This window comes from Tachypleus tridentatus, chromosome 9 (genome assembly GCF_004210375.1).
Source record: "Tachypleus tridentatus isolate NWPU-2018 chromosome 9, ASM421037v1, whole genome shotgun sequence".
NCBI classification, from domain to species: Eukaryota; Metazoa; Arthropoda; class Merostomata; order Xiphosura; family Limulidae; genus Tachypleus; species Tachypleus tridentatus.
In genome coordinates this window covers 72,634,509-72,656,969 of record NC_134833.1, presented here as the reverse complement: position 1 = coordinate 72,656,969, position 22,461 = coordinate 72,634,509, and the positions used below count along the sequence as shown (strand labels likewise).

The 22,461-nt window shown below is 33.2% G+C and overlaps 1 protein-coding gene across 4 annotated transcripts in view; it reads right to left on the bottom strand.

Moving 5' to 3' along the window:
* Positions 1–5,695: 5,695 nt before the first annotated feature.
* LOC143225484 (transcriptional enhancer factor TEF-1-like) overlaps positions 5,696–22,461 on the bottom strand; it is a 127,480-nt gene continuing 110,714 nt past the window's right edge. For all 4 annotated transcript variants that reach the window (XM_076454975.1, XM_076454971.1, XM_076454974.1 and 1 more), the window contains 4 exons: positions 15,468–15,526; positions 13,417–13,498; positions 11,848–12,000; positions 5,696–10,003 (listed from right to left, as the gene is read on the bottom strand). In XM_076454975.1, the coding sequence (XP_076311090.1) occupies positions 9,890–10,003; positions 11,848–12,000; positions 13,417–13,498; positions 15,468–15,526 (408 nt within the window). In that variant the 3' untranslated portion in view covers positions 5,696–9,889. The remainder of the gene's footprint in view (positions 10,004–11,847; positions 12,001–13,416; positions 13,499–15,467; positions 15,527–22,461) is intronic.

Genomic DNA, 22,461 nt, shown 5'->3' with positions numbered 1-22,461 from the left:
ACTAGTACGACTACATTTCTTTAGAAAATTTATTAAATCTATCTTGGTGTGTTTTGAATTTCGCGCAAAGCTACACGAGGGCTATCTACGCTAGTCGTCCCTAATTTAGCGGCCTGGCATGGCCTAGCGCGTTAAGGCGTGCACTTCGTAATCTGAGGGTCGCGGGTTCGCGCCCGATTCGCGCCAAAACATGCTCGCCCTCCCAACCGTGGAGGCGTTATAATGTGACGGTCAATCCCATTATTCGTTGGTAAAAGAGTAGCCCAAGAGTTGGCGGTGGGTGGTAATGACTAGCTGTCTTCCCTCTAGTCTTACACTGCTAAATTAGGGACGGCTAGCACAGATAGCCCTCGAGTAGCTTTGTGCAAAATTTCAAAAACAAACAAACAAACAAACTTTTACCAACGAATAGTGGAATTGACCGCACATTATAATGCTCCCATGGCTGAGAGGGCAAGCATGTTTGGTGTGACGAAGATTCGAACCCATGATCCTCAGACTACGAGTCGAGTGCCTTAACCGCCTGGCCATGCTGGGCCTATCTATCTTGCACTCAGTTACATTGGTTGTTGATATCTGGGAAATTATCAGAAGATTTATCCCTAGAATACTTTAAATGCTTTTATACAATTGGATGACTTGTGAATTGTATAATTCTACGTAGCCACACTCACAGAGAGGATCCCAAATAAAGTTTGAAAATTCTATCATTGAATCAATGAAAATATTAAAAACAAACTTAGAACTTGAAAAAACAAACCTATGAAAATAAGTTATGGAATTATGGAATTAAAAACATATTTATTTCATTAATTCATTCCTGAACTAAATTCTATAAATGCAAATAATCGGAATAATTAATATAAAAAGATACTTGGGAACTCTGTCGAATAGTATAGTTTTTTTAAATACCTTTATAGCGCTAATTATAAGCAACGTTGGGAAACAACTATTTTGAAGAAAACGACATATATATTACTGAGAAATTTATTAGCTCGATGTACAAAAATGGTGACTATGTTTTGAAAGTGAATGATATGAAAATGCTAAAGACAATTTTTCTCTAACACTTGGAGGTTGAAAAGTATTTGAAAAATCAAACCTTTTTTTCTCTCTGTAAACTACTTTTACCCTTATTGTTCATAAATCCAATTATATAACAGTTGATTTATGATTCAGAGTTTCAGAATTAAAAATAATTGGTCTGATTAGATACTTAGGTCTGTGAAGTTAACACAGACGTGTTATAACAACTGATTGGGTTAGAAACACCAGAAAGTTGAACAATTACGTTTTCTTTGAAAACTAACTAGTTTAAAAAGCAAACACGGATGCTGGAGCAAGTATTTTTCTTAATTTAACTCAACATTTGAAACTAAACTTTTGAAAAACATTCTTGATAAGTAGTTATGAAATAAACAATGTTATACCTAACGTAGTTGTAATACCTTTAAAACCCATGAGTGAAAACAACGAAGAATATGTTACAACATACCAAACATGTAGTACAGTAAATAAGAATATTTATTCAAGATCACGCATGGGTAAAAGAATCCTAGTTTAGAACGATTACAAAAATACTGGTTGAAAAGGTTCTATACCACTGTACTCCGCGCAGCACTAAAATCTATTGGACACATTTACAGCTGATAATTCCTTATGAATATTTCATTACAGAACATAATACAAATATGGTGTAAAGACTGAATAATATCTATTATTTAACTACTTTTAAGATCAAGTTTGATATTTCACTTATTAAATGAGATAGAAATGTTAGAACTTTCTTTATGACTTATATATTCAACTAATGTTTTATGTTCAAAATTCTGTCTATTATACTCAGAAATAATTATACAACAATAACGAAGTCAGTTATCTTTTTAACTGAAAAATATAAACTATTCCGCTTAGTACGGGAAAGTGTTATTATTAGAATTCTTTAGAGTACTTACTGTGTCATAATGTGAAATCTTCTGTTCATTATAAGAAACGCGAAATAGAATGTAAGTCATTGATCTAGATATTTAAATGTAGTTTTTCGTCGCCTCGCGATTAATCTGAACCAAAACAAATGACACCACGGCTTTTGGGAAGCTAATTATGTGATTTTTTTTTGTATTACAGATACATAATTCGTCTGTTATAATGGAAAATATTGCTTTTTTTTCTAAATTGTAATGCGCGACAATTGACTGGAGTCATTAAAGTATTAAAGCAGCATATTTTTAAGCTTCTTAGATATGAAAAAAAGGAAATATCATATTTGCTATAATGAAATGCAATTTTATTTTATGTAACTAAGCATGTGAGAGGATAAAATAATATATTCCTGCTTAAAATAGTTGTAAGTTTGTTTTTATGCACGAAGCTACACAAAGGAAATTCGATACTCTGTCAACCGCGGATATCGAAACCTGATTCCTAGAAGTATAAGGCCGCACACTGTGCTACTCGAGGGCAAGTTGTAAGTGCAGAATAATAATTTGTTGAAAATAAGCCAGCTCCTTCACTTCTAATAATTAAAAATAAATTTTGACTAAAATTTACCAGTTGGTAATCTAGTTATCCTTTATATGAATCTGAAAAGAAAAGAAAAAAACACGTGGTAATTTCTCAAACATAAAAGCATATACCAAACTATCTTTAATTAGTACTGTTTTTTCCACTAGTTGGTTATGATGTCAACATCAAAATCTAAAGGATCTTAAACGCCTTCTTGTTTCGTGCAAACATGAAACTAACACTAGAAATATATTAGTGCATTTTAAACAACCTGATATGAACCAATATTTATGAAAATTCAGAAAGTATTGTACAGAATACGTTGCATCATCTGCTACTACTTTGATAAATGAACATCAGCTTATGAACCAAAAATCAATGAGCACAACGTTTTCCAAAGTGTGGGGCGCCCCCACAGGGTGCAAGAAAAAAGGATAGAGTCTGTAGTGGAATAATACAAAATTAAGCGTTTTAATATATTTTTAAATGCAAATAATAAGTAATGACTACAACACATCTCATAATTTAACTCACTCGATCTTTCATTTAAAAAGAAAGAGGGGTCGCGCAAGAAATCACACTTATTAAAGGGAGGAATGGATTACAATAGTTTTGGAAACACTAATTTATCACATAAATATATGTTCTTGTATTTCAAAATCAGTGGTTTATAGCGTTATTTGTGAACACTGTTGTCATCTATCACGTGTTAGCAGAAAAAGCCCCAAAACATGCCAGGGACATTAAATAATCTCGTTCAAATAAACAGATGTAAGACATTTTAGAACACACTTTAGATCCCAGCACTCTGTTAAGCTCCAATAAACAGAAATAAACAAGAATTCATGCAGAAATAATTGTGCACATTTACAAATCTTTGGTAGGAAGAGAGAAACTTAACGATCACCAATAAAAACAGGGGGATGTTGATTTATTTTGTCACACGATTATTTTGCATTTAAAACACATCAATATGCATATTACATTTTATTTTGTTCTATAGACTCCTCGTACGACAACTTTCTTACATGTCTCAAAATTCTGTTTGTCATGAGCATTTTAAAATGTGATTTATAGTTTTCACATACACACAACCGGCAGTGTAAAAATATCACTTAAAATAGATATACTTCTGAAAGTGTTCTGTTTTAAGAGTCAATAAAACTTAAATTAAGAGTTACAAATATTTGTATTTCTTGTTATTGAAGTTCATATGTCACGCTCTGTTGTAACTTCAACGCTAAAATCAGGGGTTCGATCCCCCTCGGTGGGCTGAGCAGATAGCCCGATGTGGCTTTGCTATAAGAAATACACACACTGTTGTAACCTATAAAGTGTGTAGTTATTCTTGGGATTCATGGCATGCGCATGTTTTACTGACGTCACAAGAGTGCAACTGCAACGTTAAACAGTTTTTGTGTGACATCATATTAGAGTCTACTGACTGACTGACTGACTGAGACACACGCTACTGTATAGTGGTGTAAGAGGTTGAAAACAGGTGACCCATTCAGACGGTCTTTGGTTTTCTTTTGGGGAAATAATTACGTTTCTCACGTGTACTTTTGAGTAGATTCTTTTTTCCAGGTATTAATTTCTTGTTAAGTTCCTGTAAGAAGCCTGTTACACAAGGAGTTACCCCTACCTTCTTTTTGTGTGTATAAAACGTTTTTAAATACATTTTAAAGTTTTGCTGCATTGCAAACTAGACAAAAACGATAGTCTAACATTTTCTATGAATATAAGTTTGAATATCGGTGTTCCACAATAGGCGGCCTATGGGCTACACAAGGCCCTCGAAGGCCTAATTTGTGACTCGCACTGTAATAAGACATCGCTGATGTAAATAAACCGTGTTTGGGGAATATGTTCTTCAACAAGCTGAGACTTGCTTCTGGCTTTTTGACCATTATCTAAAGTGGACCAGTGGTTAAAATTATTAATAATCACTATTATACATATTATAAAGAACGATTTAAGGATATCATGAATTAACTGCTGTTTCGTGGTGACGAGAAACCCACTTGAAATAAAAATGTATCTCACGACGGATGGTATGGGTATTAACACTTTTACTAATAAAGCAGAGAACAACGTTTCGACCTTCTTAGGTCATCTTCAGGTTGAGATGTTAATACCCATAACTGCTGTTATTTTTGTTCAATTTAGTGTAAAGAATAATGTAAAAAGGCTATTACGTTTTAAATACGTCTTATAAACTCTTGCTTGCTGAGTATGCATGGATAATTTTCATTAAATTCAAAGAGCTATAAATTTAAATCCTGATTAATTCTTGAAGTGACTTGAAGATTTCATGAGAGGTTAACGCCACCACTCGGTTACTCTGCACCAGTGATTATACTATCGTGATTATCATATATTTGCTCAGCAGTAGGTGAAATATAACTCTTAAAAATGAGTTTTTGATATCAGCTGTGTAGCTTTGTGATTAAGTTATTAAAAAAAACACCTAAAAACTAATTACAAGATCGTTTGTCAAAATTTGTTAATTCCTTTCTTTAAGGACCGGTTGTAAAATTCGCTTTAGTTTGTGAGTTAATAAATTTTCTGAGCAGGATACGAATTTTGCCGTGTGTAAACGATTGATTGGACGTCAAACAACGTGGAATTGTTGTGTGTGTGTGTGTGTGTGTGTGTGTGTGTGTGTATTTTGGATACGCATGGAAAGCTACACAGAGGTTAACCTTACTTGCCATCTGTAATTTTAAACTGATAAAATAAGTAGAAGCAGCTAGTCAATAGCATTCACGACCAACTCTTAGGCTATACTCTAATCGAATAGTGGAACTTAACTCTCGCTATTACAACAAAACCATGGCCCTAACAAAAAAAGCATGTTTTTGTTTTTATGAATACAAACGTTTATAATATTTTATGTATCCCGTTACTTTGGTTTTATATTATACATCCACTACTACTCCTTTTACGTAGGAAAATGCCAGTCTATAGCATTAGTCTCTAACGTCAATATCTATCTATTAATATGTTTGAACACATTCATGATGTTATAAAAACTGGGAATTCCAGATTGCTCCTGAATAAAAACGTTCACCTTAGGGTTTCTATTTCATTTCTATGAACACTAACATTGTTATTGATAACACATTTGTTTTGAAAACAACTATTTTAGTTAAATATACCACAATAAACACTCAACCTCACATAAGAATTAATGTTTGAAACAAGATATGTTTATTTGGCATTATGTTTAACCAAGAAAGTTTCTGGGAGTAATTTGTTTACACAGATTGCTCTTCAAATAAAAACAACAAAATAAAACAATCATTCAGATACAATAAGAGAAGCTGTAATTGATACAGTAAAGAAGTAACTTAGCTTAATAATTTAAATATTTCATACCTTTTTGCAACAGCCCTTCTTGTCTGTAATTACATCTTCCCATTACAAGATTCAAGAGCACAGCTCTTTTGTCAGTCTTAAAAAAAGACAAACTACAAACCAATTTGTACAATTAATACTTTCTAATTCTAAAATTCACATTTTAAAATGGTCTACAACCCACAGGAACAGCACAAACACTTATCATTTTAAAAGGTATCAGGCGAGATATAGGCTTCAACTTTTTATGAAAAATGTATTTACAGTATGCTGTATGAATATAAAAATTCAAAAATATTAACTAACCCATAAAGAGAAAAAGAATAACCACCCATTATTTCACCAGAAATATTCAACATATAATTACTACTTAGAAACATATTGTGAACTTTCCACTTTTTATCAAGTCTTACTATCAGTGTCTACATAATAGCAGTTACCTTGAGTAAGTATAATATAACCATTTTTTTAAACATTTTACATAATACTTAGATTATTACTTCCTTTATGTCTTTTTAAAATTGTACCAAAATATGTTTCATAGAAATCTACCATATAAATATTTTTGTTAATGCCTTCTTCATACTGAAAAGTAATTTTATGTGAAAGGGTTTTTGTTTTGTTTTTTAAATACCCTTATTCCTACTAAACATGGAATATACTTGAGTCTACATAATGGCAAACTCATCATAACAAAGATGTGATTGGAAAGTTGGTAACATGATCAGTTTATCAAACAATTCACAACATTGTTGTCAATTTGTTTCAATCTAAGTTTAGGACAACCATGAGTGTTCCAAATAAAAGTTTCCTAATGATATTTGGAAATTTAAAAATTATCTTCTAGACAGCAACTACAACAGCTAGTTAACTTAAACTCATCTACATCTATACCATTATTCAGTTATTACCATTTGTATAATTCATATAACCTTTATTTGTATTTTAAAAAGTAACAGACAGAATAAGAAGTGTTGAAAATTGTGATCAGAATTTACTGAACAAGTATATCTTAACTGCTGGTGATAGTACATTTTCTTTTGTAACATTGCTTTACCTTTTGATTAATTTACTGAAGTCATATTGATATTGTGCTTTTTACCAAACATTTCATAAGTGTTGTAATCACAATATCAATAAAAGGTTGTGGGATTTAAATCACAAATATAGAGTAAACTGCTTCAGAAAACAGATTAGATTTATCATTATACTCCACAAAATAACTTAATTTTGTATTAATTAATCTTATATCAATAAGATTCTGCATAATGTAGATAGCTGAAATATAATGAAGATAAAAGAAAGTAGTATTAAAAAAAGTAATATTTTAAAACTTGTTTTTCCTGTTTTAAGATGTAGAAAACTAAAAAAGTTGTTTTCTTCTTTGTAAACAGATAACTTCAAAAACTTTAAATTCATGTAATGATGTTTGTTTTGTGCAGTAATCATGGTGAATATTTTATAGAACTGAGGCTACAGCATGAAACTTGTTTTTCAACTAGGAAAGTAAAAACTTATATACTGAAAACAATCCATTCATTTAACTATTTAGTATAAGTTGTTTATTTGAAACAATACAAAAATTTAACCTTTCACCTAAACAGAACACTGGTATAGATTCATAACAAAGCAACATACTGAAACTAATTATTTCACCTCCATGGTAACAATCCAAATTCTTATTTTAGTGGTAGCATACTAAGTCAAAATAAACTATTGCTTCTAATGCATCAGAAAGAAGAGAACTCAAAATGGTGAGAAAAAATTCTCAATTTCTTTCAATAACAAAATTTATCTTTATTTAGTTACACATTATGATAGACTTAATTAGCATGCTACAACTGAAAAAGTTTTATATTCATTACAATAATTACTCCAGTTTAAGTCGAGTATTATTTCATGAACCATTAAGTTATTTCTTAATAAAAATTAGTATCAAATTTTCCAGCATAAAAAAAGGTATTACTGAGAGCTAAAAAAAATTTAAGTAAACCAGTTACAGAAATACTGCAAAAAGTTGCTCTGAACTGTATCACTGAGAAACTAAAATAAAAAACAAAATTTAAATCAGAGCTATGTTAATGATATTTCAGGTTGTTTTTTTTACAATATAGAAAGCCAGCTACACCAGAAGTATTAAGACAACAAATACTGCTGCCAATTATTTACTACAAACTAACAATTTTCTATTGAAAAAAGCATTAACCAATACATCAAAATTATGTAAATAAAGGCTTCATAAAAATATTTAAGAGTTCTGGATAATCATATCAAGAAGAATAGCTTAGTATTTTATAATTTAATAGAGGATGCAAAATTAATACTCGCTTTTTATTTAGTCCAAGTCAAGTTAGTGTTACACTACTTCCAGTAGCTCTAGTGGTGGTTACCAACTTTGTTTTTTAATTCATGAATTACCACGTGCATGTGTGTCACACACACATCTGTAAATGCTTTAAAATGGATGAAAGTAATTGTTTAATGCAAGTTGTGTTCAACAGTTGTAAATATTACCTAGATACAACTAATGAATATAGTACAGCTAGTATCTTTATTTATCTAGCTAAAAAGACAGTGGCAGGTTCAACCTTTTGGCCAAAAGAAAAACACTATACAATCTGCTTAACTAATACACTGAGAGAATAGCATTTTTTTAAGCAACATGCAAAAGAAAGAAAACTTATGCCACAGAAATTTAATTCATTGATAAAGGATTTATTTCTATGGTTTAAATACTTTACATGGTAGACATGTGTGCAAAAAATCAAAAACAAAAACAAACAAAACATGCCTACACAAATATATTTGATTTTAGGCTATTTTCAATTTAACCTAGAAAATAGCAAAATACATTACACAAGAAGGCATGTAAAATGTTGCAACAAAAATTAACTTTACTTACAAGGAAGAAGAGAACACAAATGTACAGCATAAACTAAAACAGCAAGCATGGCACATTGAAAAAAATATTATACATCCCCAACTAGCTTGTAAATGATCCACCTACAGCAGAAGACCATGCTCAATAACACTTTTTTTTAGATATTCAAGCTTGTACCATTCATTTAGGTAAATATTCTTAACTTTTCTCAACATTTAGGTGACTATAAAGTTCACACTATTATCATTAGTATACAGTAATCAAAAAGCAATGTTAAGATTGAATAACTGATTAGAATTTATAATACCAACTTATAAACAAACATTCACTAAATTCAAATAAACCTTTATAAGAAATAATTAGCTCATCTTTCAATGAGGATAATTAACCAAGTTTACACCTACTGATATACAAAAACAAAAGACAAATGGCAAATCGCATATGAATTCTATAATGACACATACCTTGTTTACTAAAATAACCACAATTACATGAGAAGGCAGTAGTATAGAAGTGTAAAAGTTAGGTGGAGAATGACCTAAGTGGGTGGCCCAAGACTTTACTGTAACAAGGTTATTGGAAACAGTTCCTTCTCTTCCAAATAATAAATCAAATTCACTGTAAACATTTTAAGAAAACCAAAACTCTGCAAATTTTAAACTAAATCTATCTTCAAAAGAGAAACATAACAAAGAAAACAAATTTATAACATTATGGTATAAAATATGATAATCAGAAGAATATACAAATCTTGACAGAAGAATAAAGTTAATGCAATCACACATGAATGGGTGAGGTGTCATTTTCTTGCATTTCATTTAAACCTAAAACATAGTTTGTGCTCTAAGACATGCAACTTTCCCTCTTTTGCCTCAATACAAACAATTACCAATCTAGTTGCTTTAGTTGTTTACCTTATGGAACCAGAAGACTTAAGTTTCACACTACTGAACTGACATTTCTATGCTGAATATGTAAAAATAATTCTACCTTAAGTGGACACATTTCATCTAATGACAACAACTATACAAGGCAAAACCACAGCCACCTCACAAGCATAGGCACTGTTATAATATTAAGATGAACATGAAATGACACTTGATGAGATGATGGACAGAATGGTGCAGTGCTCCAAGTCAACTTTCAGTCTTTCACCAGTCGATAAATGTGATGCTGAGCACCGTGTTCACTTGTGGACACCTCAAAAACATAAGCAATACACAGTAGAGTTTCTTGTGTTTCTCTGTTAGTCACCACCTGTTAGCATTGCAATAATATAAAACTTTGATAACAAACAATTTTTCTTAATGCAGTCAAATGAAATTTCAGGAAGTAGTATTACCCATTTAAAATCAGGAACAAAAGCATGAAAGTTTCTTAATGTTAAGAAATAAATTCTGTAATAGAGCAAATTTGTAGTTAAGAGAAACTTGCATGAAGTACAACAATTAATTACAAATTATATAAAAATAGATTTTAAATCAAAATAACACGAGCACAACTAGGTTAAATAGTTTGTTCAAAATTAATTATGAATAACAACTAAAAATGCTTAAAATGTTTGAAATTAAATATTTATTTATTAGCTTAAACTATAATTAAATGTCAATAATCTTAAAGATCAACTGACTGAACTCTAGTCATGCATACTTTTTTTCTTACAAAGATCTTTTCTGACCTTAATCATTTCTAAATTTATGTATGTTGTGAACTTGCTTCATAAAATGTAACAATTCATCTGCAAGCAATGCGTGCTCATATTTCTTTAGGTTATAATTATTGTAAAATTATATGAAGCTTAAAACATTTTTCAGGCATTTTAAAGCTGATTGTATTTTTAGAAATATTTAAAAGATACTACAATAAACTGTCCTAATTTTAAACATTTTACTAGTTTAAGGAAAGATGCTATTTTAACGTTTCAATATTTACCACAATCACATGTAGTTAAAGCTTATAACTATACAGTGCATTTGTTGTTAATTATAAAAACAAAGTTTAAAACAGTTAAGAAATAATAATAATAATAATACATGATCATGATGACAGAACTGTCATTTAAGTACTCAGAAATTTGATTAGATACAAGTACCTTGAGCTTGCTATTAATATAAATATATTTGTGTAATTACAAAAACTTTGTAAAGAACATTGTAATGTGTCAACCATATGCCTCAGGTTGCTGAGATAACATTGTTATAATTTAGATGATATTTATATGATCAATTACTTGAACAAATGTTTCGATATGAACTGAATTATGTTGGAACTAATTTTTATCTTAGTATTTATGTAATTACACAAATAGTTTGAATAAAAAAATTGTTTATCATTGATATTTATACAAAGTAATTGTATTTATTCAGAAAAACCTGTGAACCACTAAACTAGTCTTTTTGACTAGAAAGTGAGTCAAGTGAAGAAGTGTTAATGGGAGAAGACGACAATAGTAATGATAAAAGTTGAATGAAAGTAAAGATGACTTTCATATAAGAGTTTTTATTAAGCCAGATTTAAAAATAATATAAGAAGATATAAAATGTTCTTTTTAAAGAAATGTGGAAAGAGTGAATAGGACTTCTAGGATATTTCCTGTCCACTTTGGTACATATCCAACTACCAAAAAACTGAGGTAAAAAGAATCACTGAATTAGTAAATTAAATCTATTTTAGTTGAAGAATTTCCTATCACATATTCTACTACCAAAAGACAAAAGAAAAGAGACAACATAAACAATGAAACAGTTTGTTTGAAGAAATGTTTATAACATTAACTACTGCACTGTCAAGGAGAGAAACAATATAAAACTTCCATATTTTGTTAAAGATGTGAAAACTGTATAACTGAAGACATCTAACAGATAAATATTATAATAGCAACCTTAAAGTTAAACTTCAGGCTACAAAAGTTTAAAATTATTTAACATAAGCAATAAGGCTGTAGCATAAATACTATCCAATAATTGTTCATTAAATAAACTAATAAAAAAAAATGTACTAAAGAAGAATGACGAGATAAACTGCTGTGATTGCTTTCACAGATGGATGTTTTCAAAAGATGCTTTAAGTACTATTAAAAGGCTGTTAAAATGTGTTCTTACCTGAAGGATTGTGAAATTCTCTAGAACACTGTTCATCATGTACTTCTCTGGAAGATGTTTCAGTTTATGAATGAAATTAATCATGTATTCACACATTGGTGACCTTTGTATTCTATACACAAAACGTCCATTCTCAAACCTAGCATATTCAGTCTGTTCAAAATGGAAAATAACTTCATTATACATTATAAACATGTAAAAAAATCTACACATCATACTCAAGTGTGGATTACAAACGTTAACTGTAGTTATCAAAACACTTGTAAAATTATAAATGAAATTTGCAAAATTGTAATAAAATCAGAAGTTTGTACTTGTTTAACTTCCACAAAACCAGTTTCTTTGTGTATTGTACGTGAAGTTTATGAACATTAAATATTTTGCTAATGTGTACCAATATTCATTTGTAAGAAACTTTGAAAAACAAAAAATATACTTTTCTTCAGTAAATTATTAAACTATACAAAAACTTTATATGCTTCCCAAATTATTAATTTGTATCAGTAAACGTTTTTAAAATATTGATATTGACAAATCTCAGAAGTCACTACAAGTTTGAAGTTATGGTACTTAAAGTTAAGATTTTCAAAATATTTTTAGTACGTTCCAAAAATCTTGAATTGATCAAAACATACACTTGGTATCTATAATATTTCTCATTCTAGAAACAGTTGTTCAATAACTAATGATATTTTCATATTTATTTAGAGACAACATCGAGTTGGTAATTTTTGTCAACAGTTTTCAAATTTCTTTATTTGTTGCACGTATTTGAGTAAAATTAAAAGGGGCAATCAGCATTAGCGTTCCTAATTTTGAACTGACAGGTAAGTAGTTAGTCAAAAACACACATGATTGAGGCTACTTTATTTAAAGAATAGGATGTTACCACCATTTTTACAATGAATCAACACAGAGTGGAATGCAATTTCAAAGCACTGGGATGAGAACCATGGATTTTTAGATGCACAGTGCTGACCATACAGCCATGCCCAGCCCCATACACAAAATACAAGTACAGAAACAATGCTTACTCAAATAACTGATAATCCCTAATATTGTGCAAATCCAATATTAATAAACTGTCCAAATCTGAGAATTCCATACATGTGTAGTATCACAATATTTATATATATTTATATACAGAACCAACTAGAAGCAACAACTGTGTAAAAGAATAACTTCTCTGAAGGAAGGGAAAAAAAAACTTGACAAAGTACTGTTTTTACATCTTTACTGTGTATGTGCTGTAAAACTACAGTATAATCAAATGCAAGGACTATATATATTATTGCATTTTCACTTTATAAAAATCCAAGAGCACTTGGACCTTCATAAAAACTGTCCCTCAAAATTAAATTTTAAATGATGTTGTTATAGATAAGCCACATTTTATGTTACATCAGATTTCTTGACATTTAAGCCTTTCTTACAACAATGTTTGATAATCAGAATATACTTCCTCTTTGAAAATTATACAGATTAAGAAACATCTACATGTATCAGATCTCATGACAGAAAGTAAAAAAAATGCAACTTTGTATAAAAATAAGAAATCTTCCTGCATACCTCAACTTTTTCAACCACTTGCTTTCCAAAAGAACAAACCTTTGTGGAACATGTTATAGTCATATTTTCACTGCTCTCATACCTTTAAGAGAAAAGATTAAGTTCATAGGCTAAAAACCTTCACATTGAAACCACAATTTGAAGTCTTTAAATGCAACATTGAAAACAATTTTCACCTGTTCAAAAATACTATAAATGAATGTAGTAAAACACACATCACATTGTTATGAGTTAAGATAAACAGCTAAACCATTATCAAAAGCTTGGCATTCACATACTGAACATATGCTTTGTATTGTAATATTTTTCTTAATGATTAAAAAAGAAAAATTGAAGTTTTCTCTCTTGGCTACACTGGCTTTTATTTAAAAAAAAAAAAAAGAGTTAATTGTTAATTTTTACAAAATCATATAACTTAATACCTCGCACACTAAAGAATACTTGTAAACAATTTGATTTCTTTGTCATTAAAAAAACAAAAAACATACTAACCACTGCTGGTTGACCTGTAAAAGTAATATCCCTTCTTCACTCTATTCTATGACTTATGTTCATGGGAAATTCTTTAAGGGGCAAGTTTGTTTTGAAAGAATGACCAATAAAAATGTAGCTAGATAGTATAAGAAACAGATTTGAAATTAAAGAAAAACAGAAAAAGTAGAGGATTGAAGAAATTGTGAAAGTGACAGTTTCCCATTAGACAAAATTCTGGGGAATGTAGTCTCCAATAACTAAACCTGACTATTTACTTTTGTTAATATATTTAATGTTTTGTTGAGCACTCTGAATGTGATCACAGCTTGTGACACATGGCTATAGACCATAGATGGTGTTAAATGTAAATTATTAACAGAACTCTAATTCAGTGAGCCAAAATTTATTTTAGAGCCTTTTAGTTGTTATAATAAAAATATTCCTTGTATTAGAGTCAGTAAATTATGTCCAAGTCAGTATCCTTTGAAAATGGTCTCCAAGGAACCAAACAGATCTAGAGTAGCAACACTGACTGACTGATTGTGGCACATTCAAAATGGGCCTTTCCTACAATTTGTAACAATTAAACATTTTAAATACACATTAAGATTTATTGTAAAAAAAAAAATTCTAAATTAATCTTTTAGGTGTTGAATTTTAAACATTTAGATTTTAGGATCACTGGTCTTTGATCTGAGAGATATTGAACAGGTCCAAGTGGTTCTGCTGTCTACTTCAGACCAAAAGAAGTTTGAAAGGAGGACTGCTTTTTGAAACACTTTGAACAGAATTTCATAAAAGCTTTAAAAGAGGACAAATATGAAGCTGGAGCCATCTTTGTTCTTTTTTAGAATGTTTTAGTCATGGTAGGAATGTTGACATTTTTCTAGTTTTATTTACAATAATAGTTGTTCAGGGATATATTCAAGAAAAATGTCTATCTAAAGCATGTATTTTTACTAAAACTAAGCAAGTTAATGAATGCATTTCATTGCAATATTTTGTATTATGATGTCACCCCAGCTTAAAGTTACTCATTTATTTGCAGAAATCATTACAATAGTATTTTAGTATTTTTTTCTAGTAATTATGAACATTGATAATATGTGTACAAGAGCTACAACATAAATGAAAATATCGTGTGGAATGATAATATTTAATGTTAATGATACTTTTTACAAATTTGCAGTTTAACTGCATATACATGTTTTGCTAACTGTTAACTGTTGAGTTACTAACATTAACAAATTGTTAGGACAAGAAATGATGTTTTATGTAAAAATAATGTATTATTGTGAACAAAATTGTACTATAATTTCTTACCTTCAGATTTCTGTTATTATATTCTAATGCAGGAACTAGTGTTATTTCTATTCATCTCAGTTGCCACACCACTGATTTGTTTGTATACCATTTATCATCAGTGCAATCCACATACTGCATCATATCCGGTAATTTTTTTTGTTTTTGTCTGTTACAGCACTAAGTATAATGAAAACAACCAATTGATATCGAATCTTATTAAATGTATAATTACACGTAGATTCTTTTCTACAAATAAGACTTAAGAAACTCACTGGCTTGTAACTCCATAGAAAGCTCCTGCTTCATCTTGAATGCTGGTGTTAAGGTCAGCCTACAAAGACGAGTTCAAATTTTTTTACTATAATATTATATCATAATATATTAATAAATAAATTATATAAATTAAAATCTTTTTGGTTTTGTAGAATAATCATGGGTCTATTTACATAAAAAAATATTGTCTTTCATGTACACAACATAGAAAGTTACACAAATTGTGTAAAATTCATTTTATACACCAGGACAAAGAATTTTCTTCATACTTATAAATTTAGTTCACAACAATAAAGGAAACTATCAGTTGAAATAAAACCTTCAAACAACATATTCTCCTTATCTCATACAATATTAACTCCATTCTAATATAACTATTAAGCATTTCACTCCTATAATGATTAATTTTGGATTAACTTTCCTCCCACCAAACTTCTTATGACTTTACCCTCTTTTGCTCTTTTTGTGTCTGTCTGCTGCTCTATACATGTATCACAAGTTCTAGAAATATCTTATATACTTGATAGCTATGAATTGCATGCAATGTTCAATAGCCTTGACAACAATGAATTGTAAACACAACATAAATTAGTTAATACAACCTACACTAAATAGTTCAATTAACTTTCATTTTATAGTGTATTTTGTTGACCACTTTCTATAGTGTGAAACATCTTTTTCACTGCTTGGCTAGTTTGTTACTGACCTTGAGCAGCAGAAGTAAAATCTTTTGTCCAATCTCTATTTTACAAGTCTCTTTTTTCTGTTTTGCATTTGACTTCCTCTAGGGCAGTCTCATGGTTTCTATGATAAAGCATCTTCCTTTTGTACTACCTTCAAATATTTACTACTTGTTAACTTGTATACTGGTTTCTTCAAACACACAACCTTAAGGTCTTTATATAATGCAATGTATCCACCTTTATTTTTGCTAAGGGAAACTTCCTCACTGTTCCATCAAATAGTACATACAGATGTACTTTGCCCATAATTTGGTCTTCAGATACTAGAAGAGTTCTCACTGCTGCCCTACTGCACCCAGTATCTTGCAAAACTTTCATTCTCTCATCCCCAAGATATCCTTCACTTACTGGTACATGTTGTGATATGGTATCACATTTTGATATTTATCACATGCTCCAAGTACTACTGGCACTGATGATCTGTTTGCTAACCTGGACCAGCCATAAGTCATGCACTGATCAATCAAGTAATTTGCATTTTCTTCTTGTATTGTTAGTTGGTTGGTTGATTGTTTTATGGTACAAAGCAGCTAGGCTATTTGCACCAAACATCTGGTAAAAAGGTAAAAGTAAATGTAGCAAAATTCATAAAAGGATATGATGGTAAAACAAAACAGCATTGAAAAACAAACAGCTTAAAACCAATGTTGACATCCAGTCTACCATGTTAAGAGAGAAACTACAGAAAGAGAAGTTATAAAGGACTTTCTGTAGCATAATGGTAATTATCATAACATGCCAGGAAGAATAACAGGCAAGTACAAGAACCACCATCAGTCACCTGAAGTTGGCCTTTCCAGTCCTGGTTCTGGGTTGTGTGTCATTACAGCCATTATCAAAGGGTAAAGTAATAAAAGTGTTAAAAGACATGCAGCAAAATTGTAATAATAACTCGCCAGGACAACTAACAGGTAGCTCAAACAGCAGCATCAGTCACCTGAAGTTGACCTTTCCAGTCCTGGTGTCGAGTTATTTAATGTTACGGCCATTTTCTAATTTCAAACCGAACTAGAGAGATTGTAACTTAAAAGAGAACCACAATAAAAAAGGTTTAATGAAGAAATATAAAACACAAATAACATTAAAAAGATTAATTGCCATTAAAAAACTAAGCTATCAAGATGGACAGTGATACCGTCACCAATAACAGTCTAATGTTATGGACAAACCTTGGGACAGAACATGTTTAAAATAGTGCCATCATTGAGAGTCGTAACGATTGCAAGAAAACAACGAGTTAAAAAACTGACCAATGTGTAGTCTAGTCAGAACAACTTTCTCCTTCTGATCTTTACTAAAAGCAAGATGACCAAAGTCCAATATAGGATTTTATTTGGAAAAGCTTGTTTTTGCATTGCTCACTCTAAGTTGACTGCCAGCTGGCATGGAGCCGAGCCTTGAATACAGGACCTTAGTCCATGTATGGAATAGGTACAGTGGTGATAGTGCCAGAGCAGATAGATTTAGCTGCTGTGTCTGCAAGCTTGTTCCTGCAAATATCGACGTGTCCTGGTATCCAGAAAAACTGGATAGAAGTAGATGTTAATGAGAAATGAGCCAGTTGGTTTTGAATATCAGCAAGAACAGGGTGTGAACCAATGTGAAGTGATTCCAGGGCCAGTAGAGAACTAAGCGAGTCAGTATAAATAGTGCAGTTGAAGTACTGCTTAGCTTCAATGTGATCCAGGGCAAGAGAAATGGCATACAGTTCAGCAGTGAACACAGAAGATGTAGAGAGTATTCTGCACACAACCACTGAACTGCAGCAAACCATGGCAGAGCCCACAAAGTCAACTGATTTGGAACCATCCGTATAAATTGGAATGGAAGGATGGTTCAAAAGATGTTCAGTAAATAAAACACAGTACTTCCAATCAGGAATACCTGCTTTTCTCAGATGACTTAAAGAAAGGTCACATTTGGGGACTGCAATAAGCCATGGTGGGATGAGCTGACCAGTGGATTCTGCAATGTTATCCAAGGACAGATCCAATTCATCCAATTGCACCTGGACGCAAAGGCCAAAAGGAGCAATGGCAGATCGTCTGTTCTGAAAATGTATGGCCCAAAAGAGGAAGGAAAACACAACCCCAGGTGAGATGCTTTGGTAAGAAATGAAGTTTCGAAGAATATAATACAGTTGCAAATGGCAAAAGGTGCAAAGAAGGTTCATGAGATTCTACGTATAAGCTCTGAACTAGAGAGGTGCAGAAAGCCCCAGTGCAGAGTCAAAGTCCTTGATGATGAATGGGGTCCAGCATTTTTAAGGCCAATGGTGTGGCAGAGCCATAGACCATTGATCCAGTCGAGTTTTGATTGAATAAGAGCACAATATATCTAACACAGAACATCAAACCACTACCCAACTGGTGGAAGAGAGGACACAGAGGATGTTCAGTGCTCTAGTGCATTTGACCTGTAGCTGCTTTAAGTGTGGTATAAAGGTCAGCTGACAGTCAAAGATGAGTTCCAAGAATTTTGTCTCAGGGACCACAGGCAGCGAAACTTCTTCGATACAGAGTTCAGAATGAGGGTGAATACCCCATTGGTGGCAAAACTGCATGCAGATGGTTTTAGAGAGAAATTAAAGCCGTTCGCCGAGGTCCACTTCAGTACACGATCAAGGGCAGTTTGTAGTTGCTGCTCAATATCTCATGTTCGACAACTGACACGAAATGTGAAAGTCGTCAAAGAGCCCATTTTGCAACAGTGAGAGGAAGTTGTTCAGTGATGGCATTAATCTTTATACTGAAAAGTTTGACACTCAAAAAACAGCACTGAGGGACTCCAAGTTCCTATAGAAAAGAACAGGAAAGTGTCAAACCCACATGAACTTGGAATCTGTCTGTTAAAAATTTTTTACTAAACATGTGGGCCATGTAACCCATATATGCAGAGGTCTTACAGAATGCCATACCTCCATGTTGTGTCATAAGCCTTCTTAATGTCAAAGAATATTGACACAAGATGTCGTTTGAGAAAAGCGTCTCTGATTGATGTTTCAAATCTAATTAGGTGGTCCATGGTGGAGTGCTGTCGTTGGAACCCACATTCAATGGGCAAGAGGAGGTTGTTTAATTCGAGGAACCAAACAAGACAAGCATTAACCATCCTCTCTAAGGTCTTACAGAGACAGCTTGTCAAAGTAATTGGACAGTAGTTTGAAGGAATTTTGGGATCTTTCCCAGACTTAGAGAAAGGTAAGATAATAGTTTGGCACCAGGCATTAGGAAAAACATTTTCCTGCCAGATATGGTTAAAAACAATTAGAAGAATATCAAGAGAAGGAGGAGATAGATGGCACAGTATGTCATAGTGTACATCATCTGGTCCAACAGATGTACTGCCAGACTGATGAAGGGCCATTTTCAGTTCCACCAGTGTAAAGGGATGATTAAAAAGCTTTCACCTAGAGTATTGGTGATGCTCTGGACATCAGCTACCTCTTGGCCAGAGATTAAGATCAAGAGGGGGACAGAATTGTAGTGCCCACTGACCTTTCCAACCCTCTCCCATATGACCTTAGAACTGGTGGTAGAAGATATGCTAGTTGTGAACTTAATATAAGATTCCTTCTGGCTTTGATGTCTTACCCACCTAGCATGTGCACAAGCCCGCTGGAAAGCAATGCAGTTTGATAGTGTGGGATATCTACAGAAAGTATCCCAGGCCCGTTTTTGAGCCTTCCGTGCCATGTGACAGGCAGGATACCACCACGGACGAGGATACAGTGGAAAACATGTTGAGGTTTTATTAATACACTGAACAGCTTGCTTGTATAACACAGTCGTCTATTGATGGCTGACCGACAATGATAAGATCAAGTTCTGCAAAAGCAGTGAAAGTGGCCCAGGCTGCCTGATCCAGCTTCCACCAGGGCATGTGGGTAGGATGGTATCGACCACTGCCAGTCTCTCTCAAAAGTATAGGAAAATGATCACTGCCTAGTGGATTATTGTCAACTCTCCTTGAAAAATGGGAGAATAATGAAGGGGAGAGATCAATAGCAGTAAAGAAATGACTAGGTACATAAAAATAAGTGGAAGAACCAGTATTGAAAAGAGAAAGGTTGTGATCAGAGAGAATATGCTCTACAGAGACCCCTCCTATCAATAACAGCACTTCCCCAGAGGGGATGATGTCCATTAAAGACCCCCAGGATTAGAAAGGGAGACGGCAACTGTTCAACGAGAGCATCAAGGTCTAATTGATGCTATGTCTCTCCAGGTGACAGGTAAAGAGAACAAACAGTGATGGCATGACCAAAGGAAACACAGATGGCTATAGCCTCCAAGGGTGTGTTGAGTGACAAAGACAGAGTGAGAACATGCTGATCAATCAACAGTGCCACCCTTCCATGTACTCATCCATCACACAGCCTGTCATTTCTGTACAGAGAAAACTGCTGAATGGTGACTGTATCAGCAAGTTTTAAAAATGTTTCTTGTAAGAAAAGACATACAGGATGGTATGAAGCAATCAGTGTTTTGATGTCATCCAGATTAGAACGTAAACCTCGACAGTTCCATTGTATCAAGGGGGCCATTTTTAATGACGCGTAGGTGAAGTGGTTGGAGAATCCTTCTGTTTACGACGACATCGTTTTTCCATACTGTCCTTAATTGGAGGAGGTCTATCAACCTCCATGGATCCTGCCCTGGGTCAATTGGGCAGGCCTTTGTTGTTGGAAGGAGATTCCAGTGACTGAGGACACAAACAAATGATTGTTTTGCATCTTGGGGTCAGCAAAAAAGATGTATCTGAAAAAATGCCTTTATTTGGAACCAAAGGATGTGGATCTTGGGGTTTGTTGGAAGGTACAAAAGGAACAAAAATGGGTGTAGAAGTTGATTCAACTTTAACCATGGAGGTCAAAAGGCTTTTCATTTGTTTTGAGAATGATTCTCTTGGAGGCACAGAGAGATCTGTCTGCACTCCCACTGTAGTTGTGGAAGGAAGTGCAGCAGCATATGGTCAAGATAAAGTGGCAGACAGCAATTTTCGAGCTTCAGGATAACTAATGTTATGAGTCGTTTTCAAATGCTGCACCTCTTTTTCCTCCAACCATTTAGGGCAAGAACGAAAGTGGGAAGAGTGAGAACCATTACAGTTGACACAATGTGGGTCCATGCCACCACAATGAGCACTTGTCAGGGAACCATGACATGGCTTCTTTGAGTGGCCAAACCTCTGACACTGGAAATATTGGAGAGGGTTTGGAATGTATGGCTGTACCCTGCAATTTAGATAACCTGCCTTGATGGTGGCAGGTGCACGTGGTGATGTAAATGTAAAAATGAGGATATTTGTTTGCAGTGTAACTCCATCTTTGTGAGTGGAGATGCACCTCACTGCAGAAACTCCTTGAGTGGAGAAACCAGTGAGAATCTCCGACTCTGGGACATTCTTCAAATTCCTCTCAACAACAACTCCTCATGATGAATTCAAGGTAGCATGAGGGGTAACCTCAATACGTGCATCCCCAATTGCATTTGAATTCAAGAGGAGTTCACTGTGTTGGGATGTGGATGTTTCAACTAATATGTCTCCAGATCAAAGCTTCTTCACTGACTTTGGAGAGTCAGCAAGTCCCTCTAGTCCCTTCTGAATAAAAAGGGGAACATTTGCCCTAAAGGTTTTTCTGAAAAAGAATGTAGGATGAGGAAATGTGGTAGAACTGGTGGTACAGACGTTGAAGATTGCTGATCAGAGTCTTCAAGACGTGGTCCTTTACCTGTTGACTGTTTTTCATTAATTTAAAATTTTATTAGGAGGATCCATAAGAAAAGAGAAAATTTTGGTGCCCAGTGACCCCACCCACCATGGAGCCCTACGAGGGGATGCACTACAATGTCAAGCAAGGACAAAGCAACAATGCCAGGGTTTTGCGAGCACTATACCAAAACACCAGCAGACACAATGTCCACAACACCCGTTGAGAACTTCCAACACTGGTACTTGGTTGACCCTAGCCCAAGTGGACCAGCCAACTGATCCAAGGGGGACCACCCAGAGGCTGCCTGTCTACAGGAATTCAAGGCCAAAGTGGTGTGTTAGGGTTGGACCCCTCAACCACCAGGATACTCTCCTCCCATTCACAGGTCGCTACACACGGTAAACACGTGGGTGGATGTTTAGATCCCAGAGGAGGTAACCTGAAAGAATAGAACCTTCCCGGGGAGGTCCCCTCACCATGTACAGGAATCCACACCAAGGGATCTTCTTGTATTGTATCTAATACATTTTCTTG